General features: G+C 39.0%; 1 protein-coding gene across 2 annotated transcripts in view; it reads right to left on the bottom strand.

Annotated features, from left to right (window-relative positions):
• IQGAP2 (IQ motif containing GTPase activating protein 2) overlaps positions 1-22,969 on the bottom strand; it is a 328,172-nt gene that overhangs the window by 137,726 nt on the left and 167,477 nt on the right. For both annotated transcript variants that reach the window (XM_049865807.1, XM_049865815.1), the window contains 2 exons: positions 18,469-18,546; positions 4,402-4,478 (listed from right to left, as the gene is read on the bottom strand). In XM_049865807.1, coding sequence (XP_049721764.1) covers positions 4,402-4,478; positions 18,469-18,546 — 155 coding nt within the window. The remainder of the gene's footprint in view (positions 1-4,401; positions 4,479-18,468; positions 18,547-22,969) is intronic.

The following is a 22,969-nucleotide window of genomic DNA, read 5'->3' as shown; positions in this document are numbered from 1 at the left end:
GCTTGGTAAAGTAGATGGTCGGTGAAAAAGAGGAAGACCCTCAAGAAGATGGACTGACAGTGGCTGCAACGATGGGCTCAAGCATAGCAACAACTGTGAGGATGGCACAGGACCAGGCAGTTTTTCGTTCTTTTGTGCATAGGGTCGCTATGAGTCGGGATGGACTCGATGGCACCGAAGAATAACATAGCAGGAACACTCAGGATAGGTGTAGAACATTGTGTTTTAACAACAAAGCAAGAATATTTTAAAGAAGGTCAGGTCAGTGCTACAGGCATAAAGGAGCTGGCCAGAAAGGGCTCCCGCTGACCAAACTGAAGCAATCTGACCCATCAAAAAAGAAGATACTAATCTTAGTAAAGTCTATGAAAGGCTAGATGTTCACAACAATATTGAAAGAAAACAATTATAAAGTATACAAAAAGTTGCAATAAAATAGAGTGAATAAAACAGGACACGCAGAATTATTTTTATTGATTTAAGAAGCTGGGGAGTGGTATTAACACATGGGTGCTGTTTACAGAGTAGAGATATGTGCTATCTGTACACAGACTACAGGAAAGAATAAAGACCAGGAACTCTAAGTCAAATAGTCTCAGAAAACAAAGGAAATGTCCCAGCCAAGTCCTGAGGAGCATAGGTGGTCACAAAAATAGTCAGGTGGTCACAAAAATAGTCAGGTGGAAAAGGGTCTAACACGGATGGTCACAATAATAGAGCAGAGAAAGGACCCAGAAATGCAATCCTTGGTGATAAATCAGTTAAATGGCCTAAAAAGCTCTATTCAGAGTTAATCCCTCTTCTCCTGCAACATGGAAACCTCTAGACAGCCCAACTAATTTCAAGAAAATATTAAAAAGGCATACATAAGCTTTTAATAACACTAACAGATCAAACCAATACATCATTATGACAGGACAATGGGTTATATAATACCTGCCAAGCGAGACTTGGGAAATAAATCATTTCAGGGTGATGGAGGTGGGTGGATGGGTGGAGAGAGATGAGTGTAAATAAAAACCCACTTGAAGGCCAGGCACTTAAAAAAATGTTTGATCGATTTAACGTGTAAAGTCAATCCTAACGAGGAAACTCAGCCTCATACCCGATGGCCAGAGTCTGAATCACCTTAGGAAAAGAAACCAAGCCAGTGAGCACCACGTATGATTGTCAACTGATGGTCAGTGGATTAGTCAGAAACCAGATCTGTGACCACCCCAAGTTTGAAGGGGTATTCTTTTGCTTGTGGTGCTGGTAAATCATGTCAACTCTAGGATGGTACCAAAAAAATATTATTATAATCTTAAGATGAGTAAAAGTTAGTGTACAAATCACAGAGAAATGAGTGAAGCCTGCAGTGTGGATTATTTAAAATAGGTTCAAGAAGGTATCTGAAGTGTACGAAAACATCAGTTCTACTAAATTTAATTGTTTAAGTAGTTTAAGGGAATTCAACTTTATAAATAATGTTTAAATATATGATAATTGTTTTAATATTGTTTATTACAAATATAAAATTATACATTAAATAAAATGCATCAAATGTTCCTCTCCATGGATGAAGAGCCTCCTGACATAAAAAAAAAAACAAAAAACAAAAAAAACCCAAAAACCAGCAATAGTATCTAGTTAGCAGAGCTCTGACTTCTTGAACTGGTTGCTTTTCATTGCGCAGACTTTATAACATTCTGAAAGAAGTCACGCAAGGAAAATATGTCAAATACTCATATTAAGTTCAAGGACATCAAAATACTAACAGTGGTTTTCACTTGATGTTGAGATAGTAGGTGCTTAAGCTTTTTTACATTCCTTCTGAATTTCCCACAATGAGTATATACTTATTTTTTCTTTAATATGAAAAAAAATGACAAACATTTCTTTGAAAAAGAATGATGCCACCCATCATAAAGACGAGTCTGTCTGCATTAGGTAAAGCTTGAGAATTTCCTGTGGGGCTGCTGTGGTGACCTTAATTGGAGCCTCGGCTTGAGAAAACTGACAAAGGGAGCAGTCAGTGTCAGGCAATGAGTCTGTGGTCAGAAATAAGACGCAAAGGTGAGACGTAGGAAAGTAAAAGGGAAACACAGATGCAAACAGGGAGCAAGGGCAGGAGCCCAGGGGATCTTGATCAGATAGTTAAATCCAAGCCAGGAAGACAGGGGACAGAAGACAAGTCTCCAGGGCCAAGGTCAGGGGCAACAGTGAACTCTACAGACCAAGCCAGGCCCACAGGCTGGGGCAGGAAGAAGGCGCCTAGTAAGCTTAGCTACCTGGGGGACCTGCCCTCCTGGTTTCTGGGTTATAATCAGAACATCTGGCCTGCTTAATTCCCTACCAGGTAATGACAGCTTCCCACACCAGCAATGTTGCTGTATTTGCAGCCAGGATATAATCGCTAAAGACATGTTTGTTCATTCCCAGCATCACTTCGAACTCTGCAGTAAGGGCACTGCACATATTAAAGGATCCTGCTGCCCAGCTTCCAAAGGTGTCTTGCCCAACAGAACAGAATACTGGCCTCATTTCAGTGACTCACTGCATTCTAAATCATAGCAGGAAAAAGTTTTCACAGAAAAAAACTTTTGGTCCGCTTGGGGGTTCCCAGCTCCACACTGACAGGCAGCCATGCAATAAGCTTAGAACTGTGAAAAATAAAGCCAGTTCTTTCAGGGAACACTGCTTATTAAGTAAACATTGCTTTCAAAGAGAAAAGATCCTGCTGCAGAGCAGACCTGGTGAATAACACAACCCAAGAGGTGTCTGCTCCATGATGTGTAAAAGTAATGGAGACTTTCACGATGACTAATTGAATAACTGAGAAAAAAAAAAAAAAGTCCTAGAAAATATCACACCAAGTGGCAATAATAAACAAGAAATCACTTTTTCATTGTTTACCAAGCTGTTCATGCCATGGTTAAAACTATGGCAAACATGTATTTGTAAGCCTCAGTGCAGTTCTATATAACATCTTTAGAACAGCGACTTCATCAGAAAAGAACTTAGCACACCATTTTTACATAAGCTGCTTAACATTACCGTCCCAGGTGTCTACTTCAGAAAATCAATTTAAGCTTATACAATGCACCCTGCAAGCACTACGGAGATTAGCACTATAATGCACTGGTATGATAATGACATTAACTAATGGGTAACTGGTTTAGTAGGTCACAAAGATGGTACTAACTATAGTGTTAAGGGTAAGCCCTTGCAAAATATCTGATAAAGAATGTTGGGTAACACATTTAAAAATATTTCTCAAAATAAGCACTTTTGTGCAAGCAGATTTTAGAAAACCTGCTGGCATAATGATACTCTAGCCATAGATGAGGGGGCAGGCACTGAGATGGTTTTTTCCCCAAACAAAAAACCCAGTTGTTCTAAATCATGAGAATTTAAAAAAAAAATCAGAGAAAGGCAACTACATTTGGTCTACATTTCCAGCAACTGTCATTTGCCAAAGTCACCTCCTAAGTTCCCACTAGGGGAAAAAGTTAAATTATATGACATAACCCAAATTTTTCTCTGAAAGACCTGTATTGAATGAATTATTATAGAAACCTTTTCCTTTGGAGAGGAAAAGAGCCAGGAAGAAGTTACTATAAACCTCAGGCAGAGGAACCTGCCAGGAAAATGACTGCTGGTGACAGAAACACAAGGCAGATGTTCTAAAAGAAATTTAAAATTTAATTAGACAGAAGTTTCCCAATCATTACCTGTGTGCACACAGGACAAGAGCTACAAACTGGACTTTTTAGAATCCTTTCTTACTATCTAAAAATCATGTTCTTTTGGGTCAATAATATAAATAGTCCGTGAACTAGGAGAATTGTCAAAAATTCAGTACTTATCCAATAATTGCTTTAAAACAAAGAGTGTCTTGATTTGACTAATTTGAAGCAATTTCTGCATTTCTTCTGTATCTTTAGGGTACAACTTCTGTTGAACAAAAGGTCAAAAGAAACCGACCTTATCTTCAATTTTCTTAATCGTTTTTGAAGTATCAAAACCAAAATGATAATAACTATGAAAGCTGTCCATTTGATGTATTTTGGCTACATGGTGTAAACTAGATTACAACTCAAGAATATGGTACCACATTACTACTGAATTCCTTGAAGTTTCTATTTAAATTGTCTCCTCATTATACATAAAGATCTTTCATTGATTTCCTGGTTTCTATTTTTGAACTAGGTAAAAAAAAAAATCAGAAAATATTTTTCAAGTTCAAGGATGGTTTTTATGTAGCAATTAATTTTTATGCCAGCAAATTCAAAAGAACTCAGTCTAATAAAAAATTCTTCAGGCTATTAAAGTAACTTGAGATCTCTATTTTAAAATTGGAGTTGTAGTTTTATTTAACTCCACCTCCTAGAGAGTCTTATAGTTGTACTTTTCTCCTACCTCAGCGCGTGAATGCAATATATCATTCTTGGTATGTTTTTCCGATCATAGACGTCTGTGGTTTCTGGATAAAATATCTGAAAAAGAAACGATGAGTTTATTATGGTTTACTTTTCACCTTTATTTTAACTTCTCCCAAACAGCCCTACTTTGATTGTCTCTGCTATTCCATATTTGTTTCAACACAGGCGAACCCCTTAGTATATGCTTCATCTTGCTGTGCAGACGGACCAATCGCTGCATCCCCTGCCTGGCGGCTCCCCTCCTAGCGGCTCTTAGGAGAATGGTGGGGCTCACTGCCTGCCACTTCAAGAAGGCTGACTCCACAGCACTGGTGGCAGCTTCACTTCACATGGTGTTAGCCAGGGGTCGGGGGTGGGGAGAAGTGAAGGTGGTGCCAAGAGGGTGTAGAGGAGTCTGACTTCCAAAGCCCTCTCACTCACGGGACTACTCAGAGGTCCCAAGGGCCTGAGAAGGGTGTCCTTCTTGTGGCCATTTTATTACATTGCTAAACAATAAAAACTTGGCTACACAGTTCTGTAAGCACGTGGGCACACACTCACACACAGGTTTTTTTTTCCCCGACTGAAGCAATAATCTTCACCAGATAAAATCTGGAAAATGTGCAAAGCATAAAGGAAAAAAGAAAAGAAAAAAAAAAAAACCCAAAAACTATAATCCCACCTCCCAAAAAGTTACTTTTAGCATCTTAGTGTATTTTCTTCCAAGCTTTTTTCTGATGTGCATCTCTGATCATGTTTATATGTGTGTGAAAACAAAATGGTACATACTTTTAAACATGTTTTTAAAATTTAAATAGAACAAGACTATGTTTCATTGCTTTCACTATTCTATAAAAACATTATTTCTAATGGATGCTCTTCTTTCATACTTTTGGACCATAATTTAACCAGTTTCCAAGGTTAAATATTTGTTTCACTCCCAATTTTTTCCCTATTATAATCACTGTAATGAACATCCCTGAACTTTCTGAGCATGTGATTAGTTCTTTTGGAGAAAAACCTAAATATGCAATTATGGGATTGAGAAATCTGAACATTAAGGTTTTTAATACACATTTCCACTATTCTTTGTAAGCTTGAAAGTAAAAACCTGGTAAAACAGCGCTTAGGATGGGGCACCTAAGCACCAAAACACAAACAATTAGGCTGGAAATTTCTAAGATTAATATAAGCATACCTACATTACTTGCTGTCAGCAAGTATTTTATAAAATTTGACACAGAAAACTAAGAATAAATCACGTACCATATGGTAGCACTTGATACCTGTCTGGGTTATCTAGTGCCATTATAACAAATACCACAAGTGGATGGCTTTAACAAATAGAAGTTTATTCTCTCACAGTCCAGTAGGCTAGAAGTCCAAACTTAGGGCGCCAGCTCCAGGGAAAGGCTTTCTCTGTCAGCTGTGTAGGAATATCGGTGTCATCAATCTTCCCTTAGACTAGGAACTTCTCCGAGCAGAAACCTCAGGTCCAAAGGACACGCTTTGCTCCCGGCACTGCTTTCTTGGTGGTATGACGTCCCCATGTCTCTCTGCTGGCTTCTCTCTTTTATATCTCAAAAGACACTGGCTTAAGGCACTACCTAATCTTGATTGTTGTTGTTGTTGTTGTTAGGTGCCGTCGAGTCGGTTCCGATTCATAGCGACCCTATGCACAACAGAATGAAACACTGCCCGGTCCTGCACCATCCTTACAATCGTTGTTATGCTTGAGTTCATTGTTGCAGCCACTGCATCAGTCCACCTCGTTGAGGGTCTTCCTCTTTTCCGCTGACCCTGTACTCTGCCAAGCATGATGTCCTTTTCCAGGGACTCATCCATCCTGACAACATGTCCAAAGTATGTAAGACACAGTCTTGCTATCTTTGCCTCTAAGGAGCATTCTGGCAGCACTTCTTCCAAGACAGATTTGTTCGTTCTTTTGGCAGTCCACAGTATATTCAATATTCTTGGACAACACCACAATTCAAAGGCGTCAACTCTTCTTTGGTCTTCCTTATTCATTGTCCAGCTTTCACATGCATATGATGTGACTGAAAATACCATGGCTTGGGTCAGGCGCACCTTAGTCTTCAGGGTGACATCTTTGCTCTTCAACACTTTAAAGAGGTCCTCTGCAGCAGATATGCCCAATGCAATGCGTCTTTTGATTTCTTGACTGCTGCTTCCGTGGCTGTTGATTGTGGATCCACCATCAACAGCCATGGAAGCAGCAGTCAATCTAATCTTGTAGATCTCATCAATATAACTGCCACTAATCCATCTCATTAACATTATAGTGGTAGGATTTACAACACATAGGGAAACCACATCAGATGACAAAATGGTAGATAATCATACAATACTGGGAATCGTGAACTAACCAAGTTGACAGATATTTTGGGGGAACACAATTCAATCCATGACACTACTCAAATGCAATTTTCTACTGGACATGGAAAAAAAAAAATGAAACAAAAAAAGCAAGAAAGAAGCCAAGTGTTTTGAGCTACAAATGTATAGTCACTAAGCATTTAAAGGAATGCCTGTAGCCTAAGACATTCCAAAGGTCTTTCCTACTTTTTTCAACCTGTTTGCGGTTCAAGCGTCTATCAGAAGAGGATTCCCAATTCTGAGGAGTATTCCTAGGCTCGGATTCTATTATGCAAGAAGATAACAAACGTACCTCACATCCGACCATATTGTTGGCCAGCTCCCTCCTCCCTTTTCTTTAAATGAGAACCCTTATATTTCTCCCAGAAAATCACTATGAATGTGTCTTCCTTTGGTAAGAAGATGGAATTAACTTATGGTTCATTGCTGATTGATGGTAGGTGCTGTCGAGTCAATTTTTTGACTCACAGCGACCCCATACTGACGAATGAAGGAATTAATGGCTGTCAAATACTTCAGTCAATTCAGTCCATGTTAGTCTGTCATCCAAACAATGTAATGTATTAATAATATCATAATAAAAATCAGTGTTAAAATGGAATCTGCGATATATTATCACTTGCTTGGCCCATAATCAAAGGAAACCCAGCCCAACATCCACGCAGTTTGAAAAGATTTAAATTAAGTCTATCAAACATAAGGAAATGATCCTAATCTGACGTATACCACCTTCATACAGATAAATCCTATTTGAATTTCTTCCTTTACGCCCATTTACCCACTAAATCAGACCCACTGTCATCGAGTCGATTCTGACTCATAGTGACCCTATAGGACAGAATAGAACTGCCCCATAGGGTTTCCGAGGCTGTAAATCTTTATGGACATAGACTGCCACCCCTTTCTCCCGAGGGACAGCTGGTGAGTTTGAACCATTGACCTTTTGGTTAGCAGCCAAATGCCTTAACCACTGCACCACCAGGGCTGCGGTTGTGCCACCAGGGCTCCTTTATAATGGAGTAGCACAAGGGATTTCCTTTGTGGGATGGTACAGTTTTGTATATTGATGGTAGTAGTGGTTCCACAAATTTGTTCATGGGATAAAATTGAATAGAACTAAGTACACACAAATGAATGCATGTAAAAAATGATGGAAATTGAGTAAGGCCTGTAGACTGGTTAACAGTAAAAAATTGATGTCAAATTAACACTGTGCTATATATAATTATATGTCACCACTGTGTGCTGAAGGAAGAGTATACAGCAATCTCTGTACTATTTTTGAAACTTCCTTCCTATGAGTCTATAATTAATTCAAAATAAAAAGTTTAAAAGATAGAACAATAGTTTTTGCCAAATGTAATTATTTACTTCCTCATTTCCCCAACTTGACCATTTCCTTCACAGGTTTAGAAGTTCCTGCTCTTTGAACCTAATAAGCACTGAATATTTGCAGAATGAGCTTTGAAATCAAAGCATTTTGGAAATCTATCTCGGCACTAAGAGTTATAACCCTCTAGACTTTAAAATTTAAAGTGATACTGTAATTTATTATAATAATTTATGAAAGTAAATTTGTAACAGTAAGTTATAGTGATACAATATATAACAGCGAAACTTAGAATCTTTTAAATATAAATAACACCCACTGCCGTGAGTGGACTAGGACTCATGGCGACGCCATATATGTTACAGTAGAAGTGTGTAGCCCAAGGCTTTTTAGAAATATTTTGTTGTGATTTTTGAGAAAATTTATGTATCAGTTAGGTTCTCACTTATCAATTTCTATACATATTGTCCACTGACATGGGTTACACTTTTCGCAATGTGTCAGCATCTCATTATTTCCATTCTGGTTGTTCTGTTTCCATTAATCTAGTTTATTTGTCCCCATTTACCTTCTCATCTTTGTTCTAGGGTAAATGTTGACCGTTATGACTCATTCAGATGTTTGTTTAGAGGAGCACAGTACTCATGGGTGATATTATTTATTTGATGAGCCACTCTGTCTTTTGGCTGATAGGTGGCCTCCAGCAGCGGCATTAGGTCCAAGTTTAAAGGGTATCCCAGGGCAACAGTCTCGTGGGTCCCCCTCGTCTCTATCAGTCCAGTTAAGTCTGGTCATTTTTAGGAATTTGAGTTTTGTTCTACATTTTCTTCCCTTTGTACCTGGGACCATCTGTTGTGTCCCTGGTCAGAACGGTTGGTGGTGGTAGCATCTACTTCTGTTCTTAAGGTAGGTGAGGCAGTGGTTCCTGTAGACTACTAGTTCCCTAGACTAGTTTCTTGAGTCTTTGGTTTCCTTATTTTTCTTTTGCTCCAGATAAGCAGATACCAAAGGTTGTATATCAGATGGCCGATGCAAAGCTTTTAGACCCTAGATGCTACTCACCAAACCAGGACGCAGGACATTATCTTTATGGGCTATGTCATGCTAATCGACTGAGTCCTCCCACCCACTATGGTCCTAAGCCCTCAAACCCAGTAACCCAGTCCCACGAGGTATTTAGTTATGTCTAGGAAGCATCCACAATTGTGTCTCCTATGTGTTTTATTTTATATATGAATATGTATGCAGCACACACAAACGTGTATATATTTAACCACAGAAATCTATACTTGCACACCCATATATTCATATGCGCTTACCCACACATTTATAAGCATACATATCTACCTATGCACCCACACACATATTTTTTGGTTGTTATTACTGTTGCAAAATTGTATATGTTGTGGCTTTTATCAGAATCATCCCTTATTCTTGTGTACTTCTTAATGTCCTCTTTTACCTTAGTCAAGTTGTGCTGACTTACCTTACCATTACTCGGTATTGCCTTATCCATCACCAAAACTAATAAGTGTCTGCTATATAGAAAGTGATTTCCCCTCCCTCTCCCTCCCGTCTCTGGTAACCATCAAAGAATGTTGCTTTCTGTATGTACACTTATTCTTGTCTTTTTATAATGGCGAGATCATATAGCATTTGTCCATTTGTGATTGATTTATTTCACATTTCACTCAGTACAATGTTCTCTTTTAGATTCATCCAAGTTATAGTATATTTTGGACCCCTGGTGGCACAGCGGTTAAGAGCTCAGCTACTAACCAAAAGGCTGGCAGTTCGAATCCACTAGCCACTCCTTGGAAACCCTATGAGGCAGTTCTACTCTGTCCTATAGAGTCGCTATGAGTTGGAATCGACTCAACAGCAGCAACAGGTTTGGTTTTTGGTTACAGTATATTTTGAAAACTCATCATTATTCTTTAAGGTTGAATAGTATTTCATCATGTATGTACCACAGTTTATCCATTCATCTGTTAATGGGCAGTTAGGTTGTTTCCATCTTTTTACTACTGTGAATAACGCTGCAATGAAGGTAGGTGTGCATATATCTGTTTATGTCAGTAGTTTCAGTTCTCTAGGGTATATTCCTAGAAGTGGAATTGCTGGATCATAGGGTATTTCTATTTCTAGCTTTTTAAGGAAGAGCCATACTGCATTCCATAGCGGTTGAACCAAACCAAAGAGTCTTAAATGGCTGATTTTTCAGAAGGCACTTTCTTCTGAGGTGCATCTGGCTGGACTCAAACCTCCAACCTTTCCATTAGCAGCCAAGAACATTAACCATCTCCACCAACACAAAAAAGGGAGCTGGTTTCTATAATCAACTATTTACCTATTTACTGGCTGTAGCCTCTTCAGATCTTAATTTACACACACCTGGCTGCTCTCAGTCTGTGTACATACCTCACTCTGAGTTCTTCTTTTTTGTCTTTTTTTTTCTAATTTTTATTGTGCTTTAAGTGAAAGTTTACAAATCAAGTCAGTCTCTCATACAAAAATTTATATACACCTTTCTATATACTCCTAATTGCTCTCCCCATAATGAGACAGCACAACCCTTCCCTCCAATCTCTCTTTTCAAGTCCATTCGGCCAGCTTCTGATCCCCTCCGCCCTCCCATCTCCCCTCCAGACAGGAGATGCCAACATACTCTAATGTGTCTACATAAGCCAAGAAGCTCATTCTTCACCAGTACCATTTTCTATCCCATAGTCCAGTCCATTCCCTATGTGAGGAGTTGGCTTTGGGAATGACTCTTGTCTTGGGCTAACAGAAGTCTGGGGACTATGACCTCTGGGGTCCTTCTAGTCTCAGTCAGACCCTTAAGTCTGATCTCGTCACAAGAGTTTGGGGTCTGCATTCCATTGCTCTCCTGCTCCCGCAGGGGCTCTCCATTGCACTCCCTGTTAGGGCAGTCATCGGTTGTAGCTGGGCACCATTTAGGTCTTCTGGTCTCAGGCCAATGCAGTCTCTGGTTTATGTGATCCTTTCTACCTCTTGGGCTCATAATTACCTTGTGTCTTTGATGTTCTTCATTCTCGTCTGCTCCAGGTGGGTTGAGGCCAACTGATGCATCTTAGATGGCCGCTTGCTAGCATTTAAGACCCCAGAAGCCACTCTCCAAAGTGGGATGCAGAATGTTTTCTGAATAGATTTTATTATGCCAATTGACTTACGTGTCCCCTGAAACCATGGTCTCCAAACCCCTGCCCCTGCTACGCTGGCCTTCGAAGAGTTCAGTTTATTCAGGAAACTTCTTTTCTTTTAGTTTAGTCCAGTTGTGCTGACCTTGCCTGTATTGTATGTTGTCTTTCCCTTCACCTAAAATAGTTCTAATCTACTAATTAGTGAAAATCCGGCTCCCTCCCTCCCCTCTATTGTAACCACAAAGAATATTTTCTTCTCTGTTTAAACTATTTCTCCAGTTCTTATAATAGTGGTCTTATACAATATTTGTCCTTTTGCAACTAATTTGACTCAGCATAATGCCTTCCAGATTCCTCCATGTTATGAAATGTTTCATGGATTCATCGTTGTTCTTTATTCATGCGTAGTATTCCCCTCTGTGAATATATCATAATTTATTTATCCATTCATCCATTGATGGGCACCTTGGTTGCTTCCATCTTTTTGCTACTGTAAACAGTGCTGAAATGAACATGGTGTGCATATATCTGTTCGTGTAAAGGCTCTTAATTCTCTAGGATATATTCCAAGTAGTGGGATTGCTGGATCATACGGTAATTCTATTTCTTGTTTTTTAAGGAAGCGCCAAATCTATTTCCAAAGTGGTTGTACCTTTTTACATTCCCACCAGCAGTGTATAAGCGTTCCAGTCTCTTCACAACCTCTCCAACATTTATTATTTTGTGATGGAATCTCGTTGTAGTTTTGATTTGCATTTCTCTAATGGCTAACGATAGTGAGCATTTCCTACGTATGTGTGAGCTACCTGAATGTCTTCTTTAGCACAGTGCCTGTTCATATCCTTTGCCCATTTCTTAACTGGGTTATTTGTCCTTTTGTGGTTGAGTTTTTGCAGTATCATGTAGATTTGAGAGATCAGACGCTGATCAGAAATGTTATAGCTAAAAACTTTTTCCCAGTCTGTAGGTAATCTTTATATTCTTTTGGTGAAGTCTTTCAATGAGTATAGGTGTTTGATTTTTAGGAGCTCCCAGTTATTTAGTTTCTCTTCTGCATTGTTAGTAACGTTTTTTTATACTGTGTAATAGGGCTCCTAGTGTTCTCCCTGTTTTTTCTTCCATGATCTTTATCATTTTAGATTTTATATTTAGGTCTTTGATCCGTTTTGAGTTCGTTTTTGTGCATGGTGTGAGGTATGGGTCCTGTTTCATTTTTTTGCAAATGGATATCCAGTTATGCCAGCACCATTTGTTAAAAAGACTATGTTTTCCCCAATTAACTAACTTTGGGCCTTTGTCAAAAATCTGCTGCTCATATATGGATAGATTTATGTCTGGGTCCTCACTTCTGTTCCATTCGTCTATGAACCTGTTGTACCAGTACCAGGCTGTTTTCACTACCATAACGGTATGATAGGTTCTAAAATCAGGTAGAGTGAGGCCTCCCACTTTGTTCTTCTTTCTCAGTAATGCTTTACTTATCTGGGGCCTCTTTTCCTTCCATATAAAGTTGGTGATTTGTTTCTCCATCTCATTAAAAAATGTTGTTGGAATTTGGATCGGAATTACATTGTATCTATAGATTGCTTTTGGTAGAACAGACATTTTTACAATGTTAAGTCTTCCCATCCATGACCAAGGTATGTTTTTCCACTGATGTAGGTCTCGTTTGGTTTCTTACAGTAGTGTCTTATAGTTTTCTTTGTATAGGTCTTTTACAAATCTGGTAAGATTTATTCCTAAGTATTTACCTTCTTGGGGGCTATTGTAAATGGTATTCATTTGGTGATTTCCCCTTCAATGTTCTTCTTGTTGGTATAGACGAATCCAACTGATTTTTTGTATGTTTATCTTGTATCCTGATACTCTGCTGAGCTCTTCTATTAGCTTCAGTAGTTTTCAAGACAATTCTTTAGGGCTTTCTGTGTATAAGATCATGTCTCTGCAAATAGAGAACTTTTACTTCTTCCTTACCAACCTGGATGCCCTTTATTTCTTTATCTAGCCTAATTGCTCTGGCCAGGACCTCCAGCACAACGTTGAATAAGAGTGGTGATAAAGGGCATCTTTGTCTGGTTCCTGATCTCAAGGGGAATGCTTTCAAAAGACTCTCTCCATTTGGGATGATGTTGACTTTGTATAAATATCCTTTATTATGTTGAGGAATTTTCCTTCTATTCTTATTTTGCTGAGAGTTTTTATCATGAATGGATGTTCGACTTTGTCAAATGCCTTTTCTGCATCAATTGATAAAATCATGTGGTTCTCGTCTTTTGTTTTATTTATATGATACCCAACCCACCCAGTGTGTCAAGTTGATTCCAACTCATAGCAAGCCTATAGAACAGAGTAGAACTGCCCCATAGAGTTTCCAAGGAGTGCACGGCAAATTCCAGCTGCTGACCTTCTGGTTAGCAGCTGTAGCACTTAACCACTATGCCGCCAGGGTTTCCAATTTATATGATGGATTACATTAATTGTTTTTCTAATGTTGAACCATCCCTGCACACCTGGTATGAATCTTGCTTGGTCCTGATGAATTATGTTTTTGATATGTTGTTGAATTCTATTGGCTAGAATTTCATTGAGGATTTTTGCATCTAAGTTCATGAGGGATATAGGTCTGTAATTCTTTTTTTTTTTTGTTTTGAGTCTTTACCTGGTTTTGGTATCAGGGATATGGTGGCATCATAGAATGAGTTTGGTGGTATTCTGTCCTTTTCTGTGCTCTGAAATACCTTTAGTAGTAGAGGTGTTAACTCTTCTCTGAAAGTTTGGTAGAACTCTGCTGTGAAGCTGTCCGGGCCAGGGCTTTTTTTTTTGTTCGGAGTTTTTTGATTACCTTTTCAATCTCTTCTGTTTGTTTTGGGTCTACTTAGTTGTTCTACCTCTATTTGTATTAGTTTAGGTAGGTAGTGTGTTTCTAGGAATTCATCCATTTCTTCTAGGTTTTCAAATTTGCTCGAGTACAACTTTTCGTAGCAATCTGATATGACTCTTTCAATTTCAGTTAGGTCTGTTGTAATATCGCCTATCTCATTTCTTATTTGGGTTATTTGCTTCCTCTTCCATTTTTCTTTTGCCAGTTTGGCCAACGGTTTATCAATTTTGTTAATTTTTTCAAAGAACCAGCTTTTGGTCTTGTTAACTCTATCAATTGTTTTTCTGTTTTCTATTTTATTTAGTTTGGCTCTAATTTTTATTATTTCCTTTCTTCTAGTACCTGAAGGTTTCTTTTGTCGCTCTCTTTCTAATTGTTCATGTTATAGGGATAATTCTTTGTTTTTGGCCCTTTCTTCTTTTTGGATGTGTGCATTTATTGATATAAATTGACCTCTGAGCACTGCTTTCGCTGTGTCCCATAGGTTCTGACAGGAAATGTTTTCATTCTCACTGGATTCTAATGAATTTCTTTATTTCATCCTTAATGTCTTCTATAACCCAGTCATTTCTGAGCAGGATATTCTTCAGTTTCCAAATGTTTGACTTCTTTTCCCTGCTTTTTCTGTTATTGATTTCTACTTTTATGGCCTTGTGGTCAGAGAAGATGCTTTGTAATATTTTGATGTTTTGGATTTTGCTAAGGCTTGCTTTATGGCCTAATATGTAGTCTATTCTATATAATATTCCATGTGTACTAGAAAAGGAAGTATACTTGGTTGCTGTTGGGTGGAGTGTTCTGTATATGTCTATGAGGTCAAGTTGGTTGGTTGATTGTGGCATTTAGATCATCTGTGTCTTTATTGAGCTTCTTTCTGGATCTCCTGTCCTTCACCAAAAGTGGTGTGTTGAAGTCTCCTACCATAATTATGGAACTGTTTATCTCACTTTTCAATACTGTTACTTTGTTTTATATATCTTGCAGCCCTGTCATTGTGTGCATAAATATTTAATATGGTTATATCCTCCTGGTATATTGTCCCTTTAACAATTATACAGTGTCCTTCCTTGTCCTTTGAGGTGGATTTAACTTTAAAGTCTATTTTGTCAGAAATTAATACCACCACTCCTGCTCTTTCTTGATTGTTGTTTGCCTGATACATTTTTTTTCCATCCTTTGAGTTTTAGTTTGTTTGTGTCTCTAAGTCTAAGGTGTGTCTCTTGTAGGCAGTATATAGATGGATCGTGTTTTTTCATCCATTCTGCCACTCTCTGTCTCTTTATTGGTGGATTTAGTCCATTTACATTCAGCTTAAGTATAGATAGGTATGAGTTTAGTGCTGGCATTTTGATGTCTTTTTTTGTGTGTTGTTGACAGTTTCTTTTCCCCTCATAACTTTTTGTGCTGAATGGTTTATCTTTATATATCGTCTTTTCCTCTTATTCGTTGTTGTTGATTTTGTCTTTGCTGAGTCTCTATTTTTTTCTTGTATTTCATTTTGATGAGCAGGAACAGTTAGTCTCCTTTGTGGTTACCTTAATATTTACCCCATTTTTCTAAGTTTAAACCTAACTTTTATTTCTTTATATCCCCTTGTCTTCCTCTCCATATGAAAGATCTATGAGTACATATCTTAGTCCCTCTTTACTGTCTAAATGTTGTCTTCTTTTACATAATAACATCACTGTTTCCCTGTTTTGAGCATTTTTTTAATCTTGATTTATTTTTGTGATTTCCCTGTCTGAGGTGACCTCTGATTGCTCTGTCCAGTGTTTTAGTCTTGGGTTGATACCTGATATTATTGATTTTCTCAGCAAAGAACTCCCTTTAGTATTTGTTGTAGTTCTGGTTTGGTGTTTACGAATTCCCTAAACTTCTGTTTATCTGGAAACGTCCTAATTTCACCTTCATATTTGAGAGACAGTTTTGCTGGATATATGATTCTTGGCTGGCAGTTTTTTTCCTTCAATGCTTTATATATGTCATCCCATTGCCTCTTTGCCTGCATGGTTTCTGCCGAGTAGTTCAAGCTTATTCATATTGACTCTCCTTTCTAGGTGACTTTTCGTTTATCCCTAGCTGCTCTTAAAATTCTCTCCTTATCTTTGGTTTTGTCAAGTTTGATTATGTCTTGATGACTTTCTTTTAAAATCTACCTTATGTGGAGGTCGATGAGTATCTTGGATAGATATCTGTTCATCTTTCATGATATCAGGGAAGTTTTCTGCCAACAAATCTTCATCGATTCTCTCTGTATTTTCTGTTGTCCCTGCCTGTTCTGGTATTCCAATCACTCATAGGTTAGTTCTCTGGATAGAGTCCCCCATCATTCTTAGAGTTTCTTCACTTTTTAAAATTCTTTTATCTGATTTTTCTTCAAATATATTTGTACCAAGTGCTTGATCTTCAAGCTCACCAATTCTGCCTTCCACTTGCTCAATTCTGCTCTTCTGACTTTCTACTGAGTTGTCGAATTCTGTGATTTTACTGTTAATCTTCTGAATTTCTGACTGCTGTCTCTCTATGGATTCTTGCAGCTTATTAAATTTTTCATTATGTTCTTGAACAACCTTTTTAATTTCTTCAACTACTTTATCTGTAGTATATCTTGGCTTGTTCTGCATACTGCCTGATCTCCTTCCTAATGTCATTCCTGATGTCTCAAAGAGTTCTGTACATTAATCTTCTGAATTCTGCATCTAGTAATTCCAGGAAGGCACCTTCATGCAGAAGACCCATTGACTCTTTGTTTTGAGAGCTTGTTGAGGCAATCATGGTCTGTTTCTTTATGTGACTTGATATTGACTGTTGCCTCCAAGCCATCTGTAAGTTATTGCATTAGTTTATTTTATGTTTGCTTTCTCTATCCTGGCTTATTGCCTTTATTTATTTTTTTAATATGCCCAAATGGGTTGCTTGAGTGAGGCAGACTGATTATTTTCACCTTTGGAGCTCTGACGTCCTGTCACCAGATGGTTAGAGCTGTTATCAGGTATTTCAGTCTAGGAGTCCATTCACTTTTCTTGTATGAATTGAGCTCAGGTGTCCAGGTAGCTGATCATCAAGTGTGTGGTACAGGATCTGTCCTACAGTCTTAGAGGGGCAGGGGTGATTGGTGTAGGTACTGGTATCTGGTTACAGCAGGGGGTCATGCTCTGAACAATGCAGGGGGCTAAGAACCGTCCCCCAAGTGTCTGTGAGGAAAGTGTGTCCCTCTTCCCTACAGCATACAGGGGAGTGGGTTCTGAAGACAGGCCTTGGGCACCCATTGCTTTTGGTTGTAAGGACTGGGAGGTACCAGTTATCCTTGGGCCCCTGTCGTAGGCAGCTGAGTGACCTGAGTGGAGCCACCAGTCCTCAGGCCCCTGATGTGGGTAGGTGAAGACCCTGTCTAATAGCAAAGTGGTCTCAAATATCAATCACCGACCTCTTCACCACACGGTTGAAATGGTTGCAGTCTGCCAACAATAGCCTACTCTGAAACAGGCCCACAGAGGATCACGCGGGGGGAAAGGTATTCAAAGTCCACAGACCGTTTATGCCTGGACAGGAGCTCCTTCTGTCCTGAGCTCCCCTGGTTAGTGGAGCTGGCAAATTATCTTTTCCCCTAATTGTGAATTTATTCCTACTCCAAGGCTGGGAGGATGGCTCAGGGTGCTTAATAGGGCCTATCTCAGGCCCAGGGAAATCAACAGCCACTGAAGCCAGCTTAGGGGCTGGGGGCGCATTAAAATATACGCCAAGTACTTAGGTTTTGCTAAGAACGCCATTCTTCTCTTGTTCCGGAGGTGTAAGCAGACTGTGCGGCTGCTTGTCCCTGAGGAAACTGCGGCCAAACGCTACTACCAGCCTGCCACAGCCACTCCTGGGAATGGTCCCTGAGTGATCCTGGCGATTCAGGTCTGGCAACTCCTCTCCACTTCTGAACCGTCTCTCTATCTCCCTGCTGCTCAGTCTGTTTTCTAACTTTGCCTTTGATGTTCAGGGGGGCTTCTAGCTTGTCATAAATATAATCGTTTCACTTGTTTTTTTTGGGTCTTTGTTCTAAGAGGGATCACAGGAAACATCTGGCAATTCCACTATCTTGGCCCCACCTCCTCAGTATGAGTTCTTGTCATTTATTATTTTGTGTAAGTCTTTTCATATTTTTGTTTAGTTTTTGTATTTCTCACTCATGGGGCAATAAGGCAATGTGCTTCATATCCCAGTCTGCCAAATGATTTTTCAAAGTAAGATGTCTGCACACTACCCCTTTTGCCTTCCCAGTTCAGGTTATGGTATATGAAGGCTTACCTTAGGTAGACCAATAGATTCCATAGCTCTTAACCACTGGACGGTATTATCTGTATGTCGAAAATGAAGGCCGGACTTCTAAAGTAAAAATAAGAGAAAAAAGGAAAGAAAGGATCACTCCAAAACTGAGTCACTTGTGATAGCTTTTGTTCATTACCAGGATTATTATTTTCTAGGAGGCTAGACCACATCTCAGCAACACTCTGACCATTTGTGATGGACCATGGCAGCTTCCACGGTTCACACATTTGAGTAATTCTCAACCAGAATTCTCAGGTAAGCCCACTTAATGTCTAGCACATGCCTAAGGATGGCTCGTGAGGCAAGTGTGCATACATGTATGTATACATGCACACACACACACAGACATACTAAGTCATGATTTTGCCAACTGTGGCTGAGAACCACATAAATGTCAGGAAAAACAGGACTTTTAAAAAGACTAAATGCTTTTTCTCTGATTATGAAGGTAATATGGTTGCTGCAGAAAATATGGAAAACAGAGAAAAACACAAAGACAAAAACAAAAGCATCCTGTAATTTCAAGTTATTTTTAATATCTCTCCTTCCTATAATTTAACCCAAATCTTGGCCTTGTGCAAGAAATGAACCTTTGGTGAAAACACCTTTCAGAACCTTTTTCTACCCGTTCAATAAAAACGTTTCTACATCCCTTATCTTCTTTATAGTTCTAATCAGACAGTCATTTTTTTTACAGTCTTAAGGTGCCTGCACCTTAAGCGGTTGTATCAGGTAATAAACCATTAAGATACTTAAAAGAATCTTGTGTTTTTACTTAATTATCTGTATAGCACAATGTTATTTAGATTTTTAAAAATCTATTTTTAATTTTAATATAGGTACAAAAAGGAAACTACAGCCAAGTTTTATAATTAATATCCAGTGGTAGAATGTCTGGCTCTGCCCACCTTCTGTGACCATCTACAACCTAATAGTTATTTAATAAAAAGTAGTCTTGTTGCTGTTCTAAATTGGGAAGTATAAGCAAATGAACATCTGACAAATTTTTATGCCCTTTAATATTGGCCCCTATTTATTGAGATCAGATTTTGTGTTAAGTACTTTATATAAATTAATTTTTAAAACACCCCACAAGGTAATTATCATTCCCAGTTTTAGAGTTGAGAAAACGTTCGCCAAAAAGATGAAGTGATTTGCCTAAAGTCAAATAGCTGCTAGGTGGCTGAGCTGAGACTCAAGATTAGGTCTCTCTGGATCTGAAAACCTCCCTATGCCAATACCTGCCAGTAAGGAACACAGGACTAATGATGGTGTGATTATTTTTCAAATGGAAGAAACTAGCTAGCTGCTATGAAATAACTGGGGGAAGGAAAAAGAAGGAAGGATGGGAGAATAGGAGACAGAAAGGGAGGGGGAGGGGAGAGGAGAGAGGAAGGGCCCTGTCAGCTAAAAGCTAACCATTAGGCCATGCTGTTCCTATCTCAACATAACTTTTGCAGAATACAATCTCAGACAAGGCCATTCCGTGACCACAGAGATGCAATCCCGTCTGAACTAAGACAGAGACAAGGGTCCTCTGTACCACAAAATATAAGTAAACACCCCCCTCATCCAACTAATATAAGAAACTCAGATTTCTTTACCAGTAACAACAACCTAGCCTTGATTTAATCTTCTCGCCTCCTCAATAAAAATTACCGAGACACCCAATACCAAGTTGACCTTGCTGGCGGACGGGGCACCAAACAAAAACTGGTCCTCACTGTCCTAAATACTTCATAGAATCATGCAGCACAGTCTCTGTTCTCCTTCTTATGGCTTCACTGGTGTGCATTTTTCCTTGTCACCACAAGTTACATAAGCTGAATTTTGGTTGACCACACATGGGTTTCAAGGGATATTTGGCTGGTGGGCTTCCGTAATCCCAAATCACATAACACTCTATTAAGTGGTCTTACTAGCTATATAATATCAGGAAAGTTACAAAATCTCTCTGAACCTCAGTTTCTCAGCCATAAAATGGGAGAAGTAATGCTTTTTGGAGCTGTAGAGATTAAATGAGACAATACAGAAAGCTCTTAGTTGCAAAGTGCACAACAGAATGAAATAAATGTTAGCTATTATCATTATAGCATAGTTATTAAGTGTTAAAGCTGCTAACCAAAAGGTCTACAGTTCAAATCCACCAGGCACTCCTTGGTAACTCCATGGAGCAGTTCTACTCTGTCCTATAGGGTTGGCATGAGTCAGAAGCGACTTGCTGGCAACAGGTGCAGGTTAGCAATATCATTATCAAAGACAAGAGTCTTCAGTATGGATTACACCTCAACATAAAAAGAACAAAAATCCTCACAACTAGACCCAAAAGCAACATCATGATAAACAGAGAAAATACTGAAGTTGCCCAAGATTTCATTTTACTTGGATCTAAAATCAATGCCCATGGAAACAGCAGTCAAGAAATCAAAGGGCATATTGCATTGGGCAAATCTGCTGCAAAAGACCTCTTTCAAGTGTAAAAAGCAAAGGTGTCACATTAAGGACTAAGGTGTGCCAGACCGAAGCCATGGTGTTTTCAATCGCCTCATATGTATGAGCAAGCTGGACAATGAATAAGGAAGATTAAAGAACTGATGCCTTTGAATTATTGTGCTGGGCGAAGAACACTGAATATACCGTGGACTGCCAAAAGAATGACCAAATCTGTCTTGGAAGACGTACAGCCAGAATGCTTAGAAGCAAGGATGGCTAGACTTCATCTCATATACTTTGGACATGTTATCAGGAGAGACCAGTCCCTGGGGAAAGACATCATGTTTGGTAAAGTAGAGGGTCAGCGAGAAAGAGGAAGGCCCTCGACGAGATAGACTGACACAGTGGCTGCAACAATGGGCTTCAGTATAGCAATGATTATGAGAATGGCGCAGGACCGGACAGTGTTTTGTTCTGTTGTACATAGGGTCGCTAGGAGTTGGAACTGACTCTATGGCATCTAACAACAACAACATAATCATTATTACCCTACAAGCCTGGGCTCGAAACTTTTCATCCACCTTTAAGGTCAGAAAAGGGTTTAATGCTTCATTTAAGAGGCAATGAAGGAACGGGTGGTTGGTTATCCTGGTCATATTTCTACAGGAAAGGCATCACAGTTCATGTCTGTATATTTAGGAAGAAAGCTTTGGTGAGTGAATGGTAGCATAACATCTTCAATCTACTAGGTTAGCTTCAATTAAAACAAAAATGATCTTATAAACAGGTTTCAAATAATCTTAGCCCATTATATTTATTTTTAGCTAGTCTGTTTTTTTCCACCAGTCCTACATATTAACATTAGACCAGGTGGCATGTCTAGTCACACTTAGCCAAGAGTTGCTTTTGTCCATCCACCAATTTCTTTCAGGTATTGAGCTAGAAAGTATATGCTGATTTTCTATTGCTGAGCTATTGCTACACCAGCAAACAAAGTTCTTTTAGTTTAAATCGCATATATGAGGAATGGTGCGCAGTCTTCTCTGAGTCGTAACTTCCTATGTATTAGAATCAGAGCATATTAGAACTATTCCGTACCTTACAAACAAAACAAAGCCAGCTGCTGCTGAGCTGACTCCATCTCACAGTGACTCCATGTGTTTCAGACTAGAACTGTGCTCCACCGGATTTTCATGGTTGTGACCTTTCGAAAGCAGTTCACCAGGCCTTTCTTCTGAAGCATCTCTGGGTAGGTTGGAACCACCAACCTTTCAGTTAGTAGTTGAGTGCTTAACCATTTGTACCACCCAGGTGCTCCTGTTAGGTAGCTTACCAAAAACCAAACCAAATTTCAACTGATAGCGACCCTACAGGGTTTCTGAGGCTATAAATCTCTATGGAAGCAGACCGTTACTTCTTTTTCCCTCGGAGCTGCTTGTAGTTAGCAGTTGATCACTTTAATAACTGTGCTACCAGTGGTTAGAGAGCAATAAAGTCTAATTTTCTTGTTTTATAGATGAGGAAACTGAAGGCAAGCACTTGCTCTAGATGACTTAACTTGTTAGTTAGGCTCACTGTGCCTGATCATATACATGTTCCTCGCAACATCTCTACAAAAGTGGTAGTGTTGTTGTAGTTAGTTCACATGAAGTCAGCGCCAACCCATGGTGGCCTTAGGTATAACAGAACTAAATGGTGCTGGGTCCTGCACCATCTTCGTGACCCCTGGTGTATTTGAGTCCTTGAAGCTATTACGCCAATCCATCTCACTGAGAGTTTTCAGTGATCTGCTACTTTGCCAAACATGATGTCCTTTCCTAGCAATTGGTCTTCTCTGATGATGTTTCCAAAGTTAAGTGAGCCTAAGTCCTGCCATCCTTGTTTATAAGGATCATTCTGGTTGTATTTCTTCTGAGACAGATTTGTTTATTCTGGCAGTCTACTGTATATTCAATATTATACACCTATACTACAATTTAAATGCATCAATTTTTCTACTGTCTTTTGTTTTTATTGTTCAACTTTCACATGCATATGAGGTGACTGA

Source organism: Elephas maximus, chromosome 2 (assembly GCF_024166365.1).
Source record: "Elephas maximus indicus isolate mEleMax1 chromosome 2, mEleMax1 primary haplotype, whole genome shotgun sequence".
In the NCBI taxonomy this organism is placed as follows: domain Eukaryota; kingdom Metazoa; phylum Chordata; class Mammalia; order Proboscidea; family Elephantidae; genus Elephas; species Elephas maximus.
This window is presented reverse-complemented; position numbering and strand designations above follow the sequence as displayed.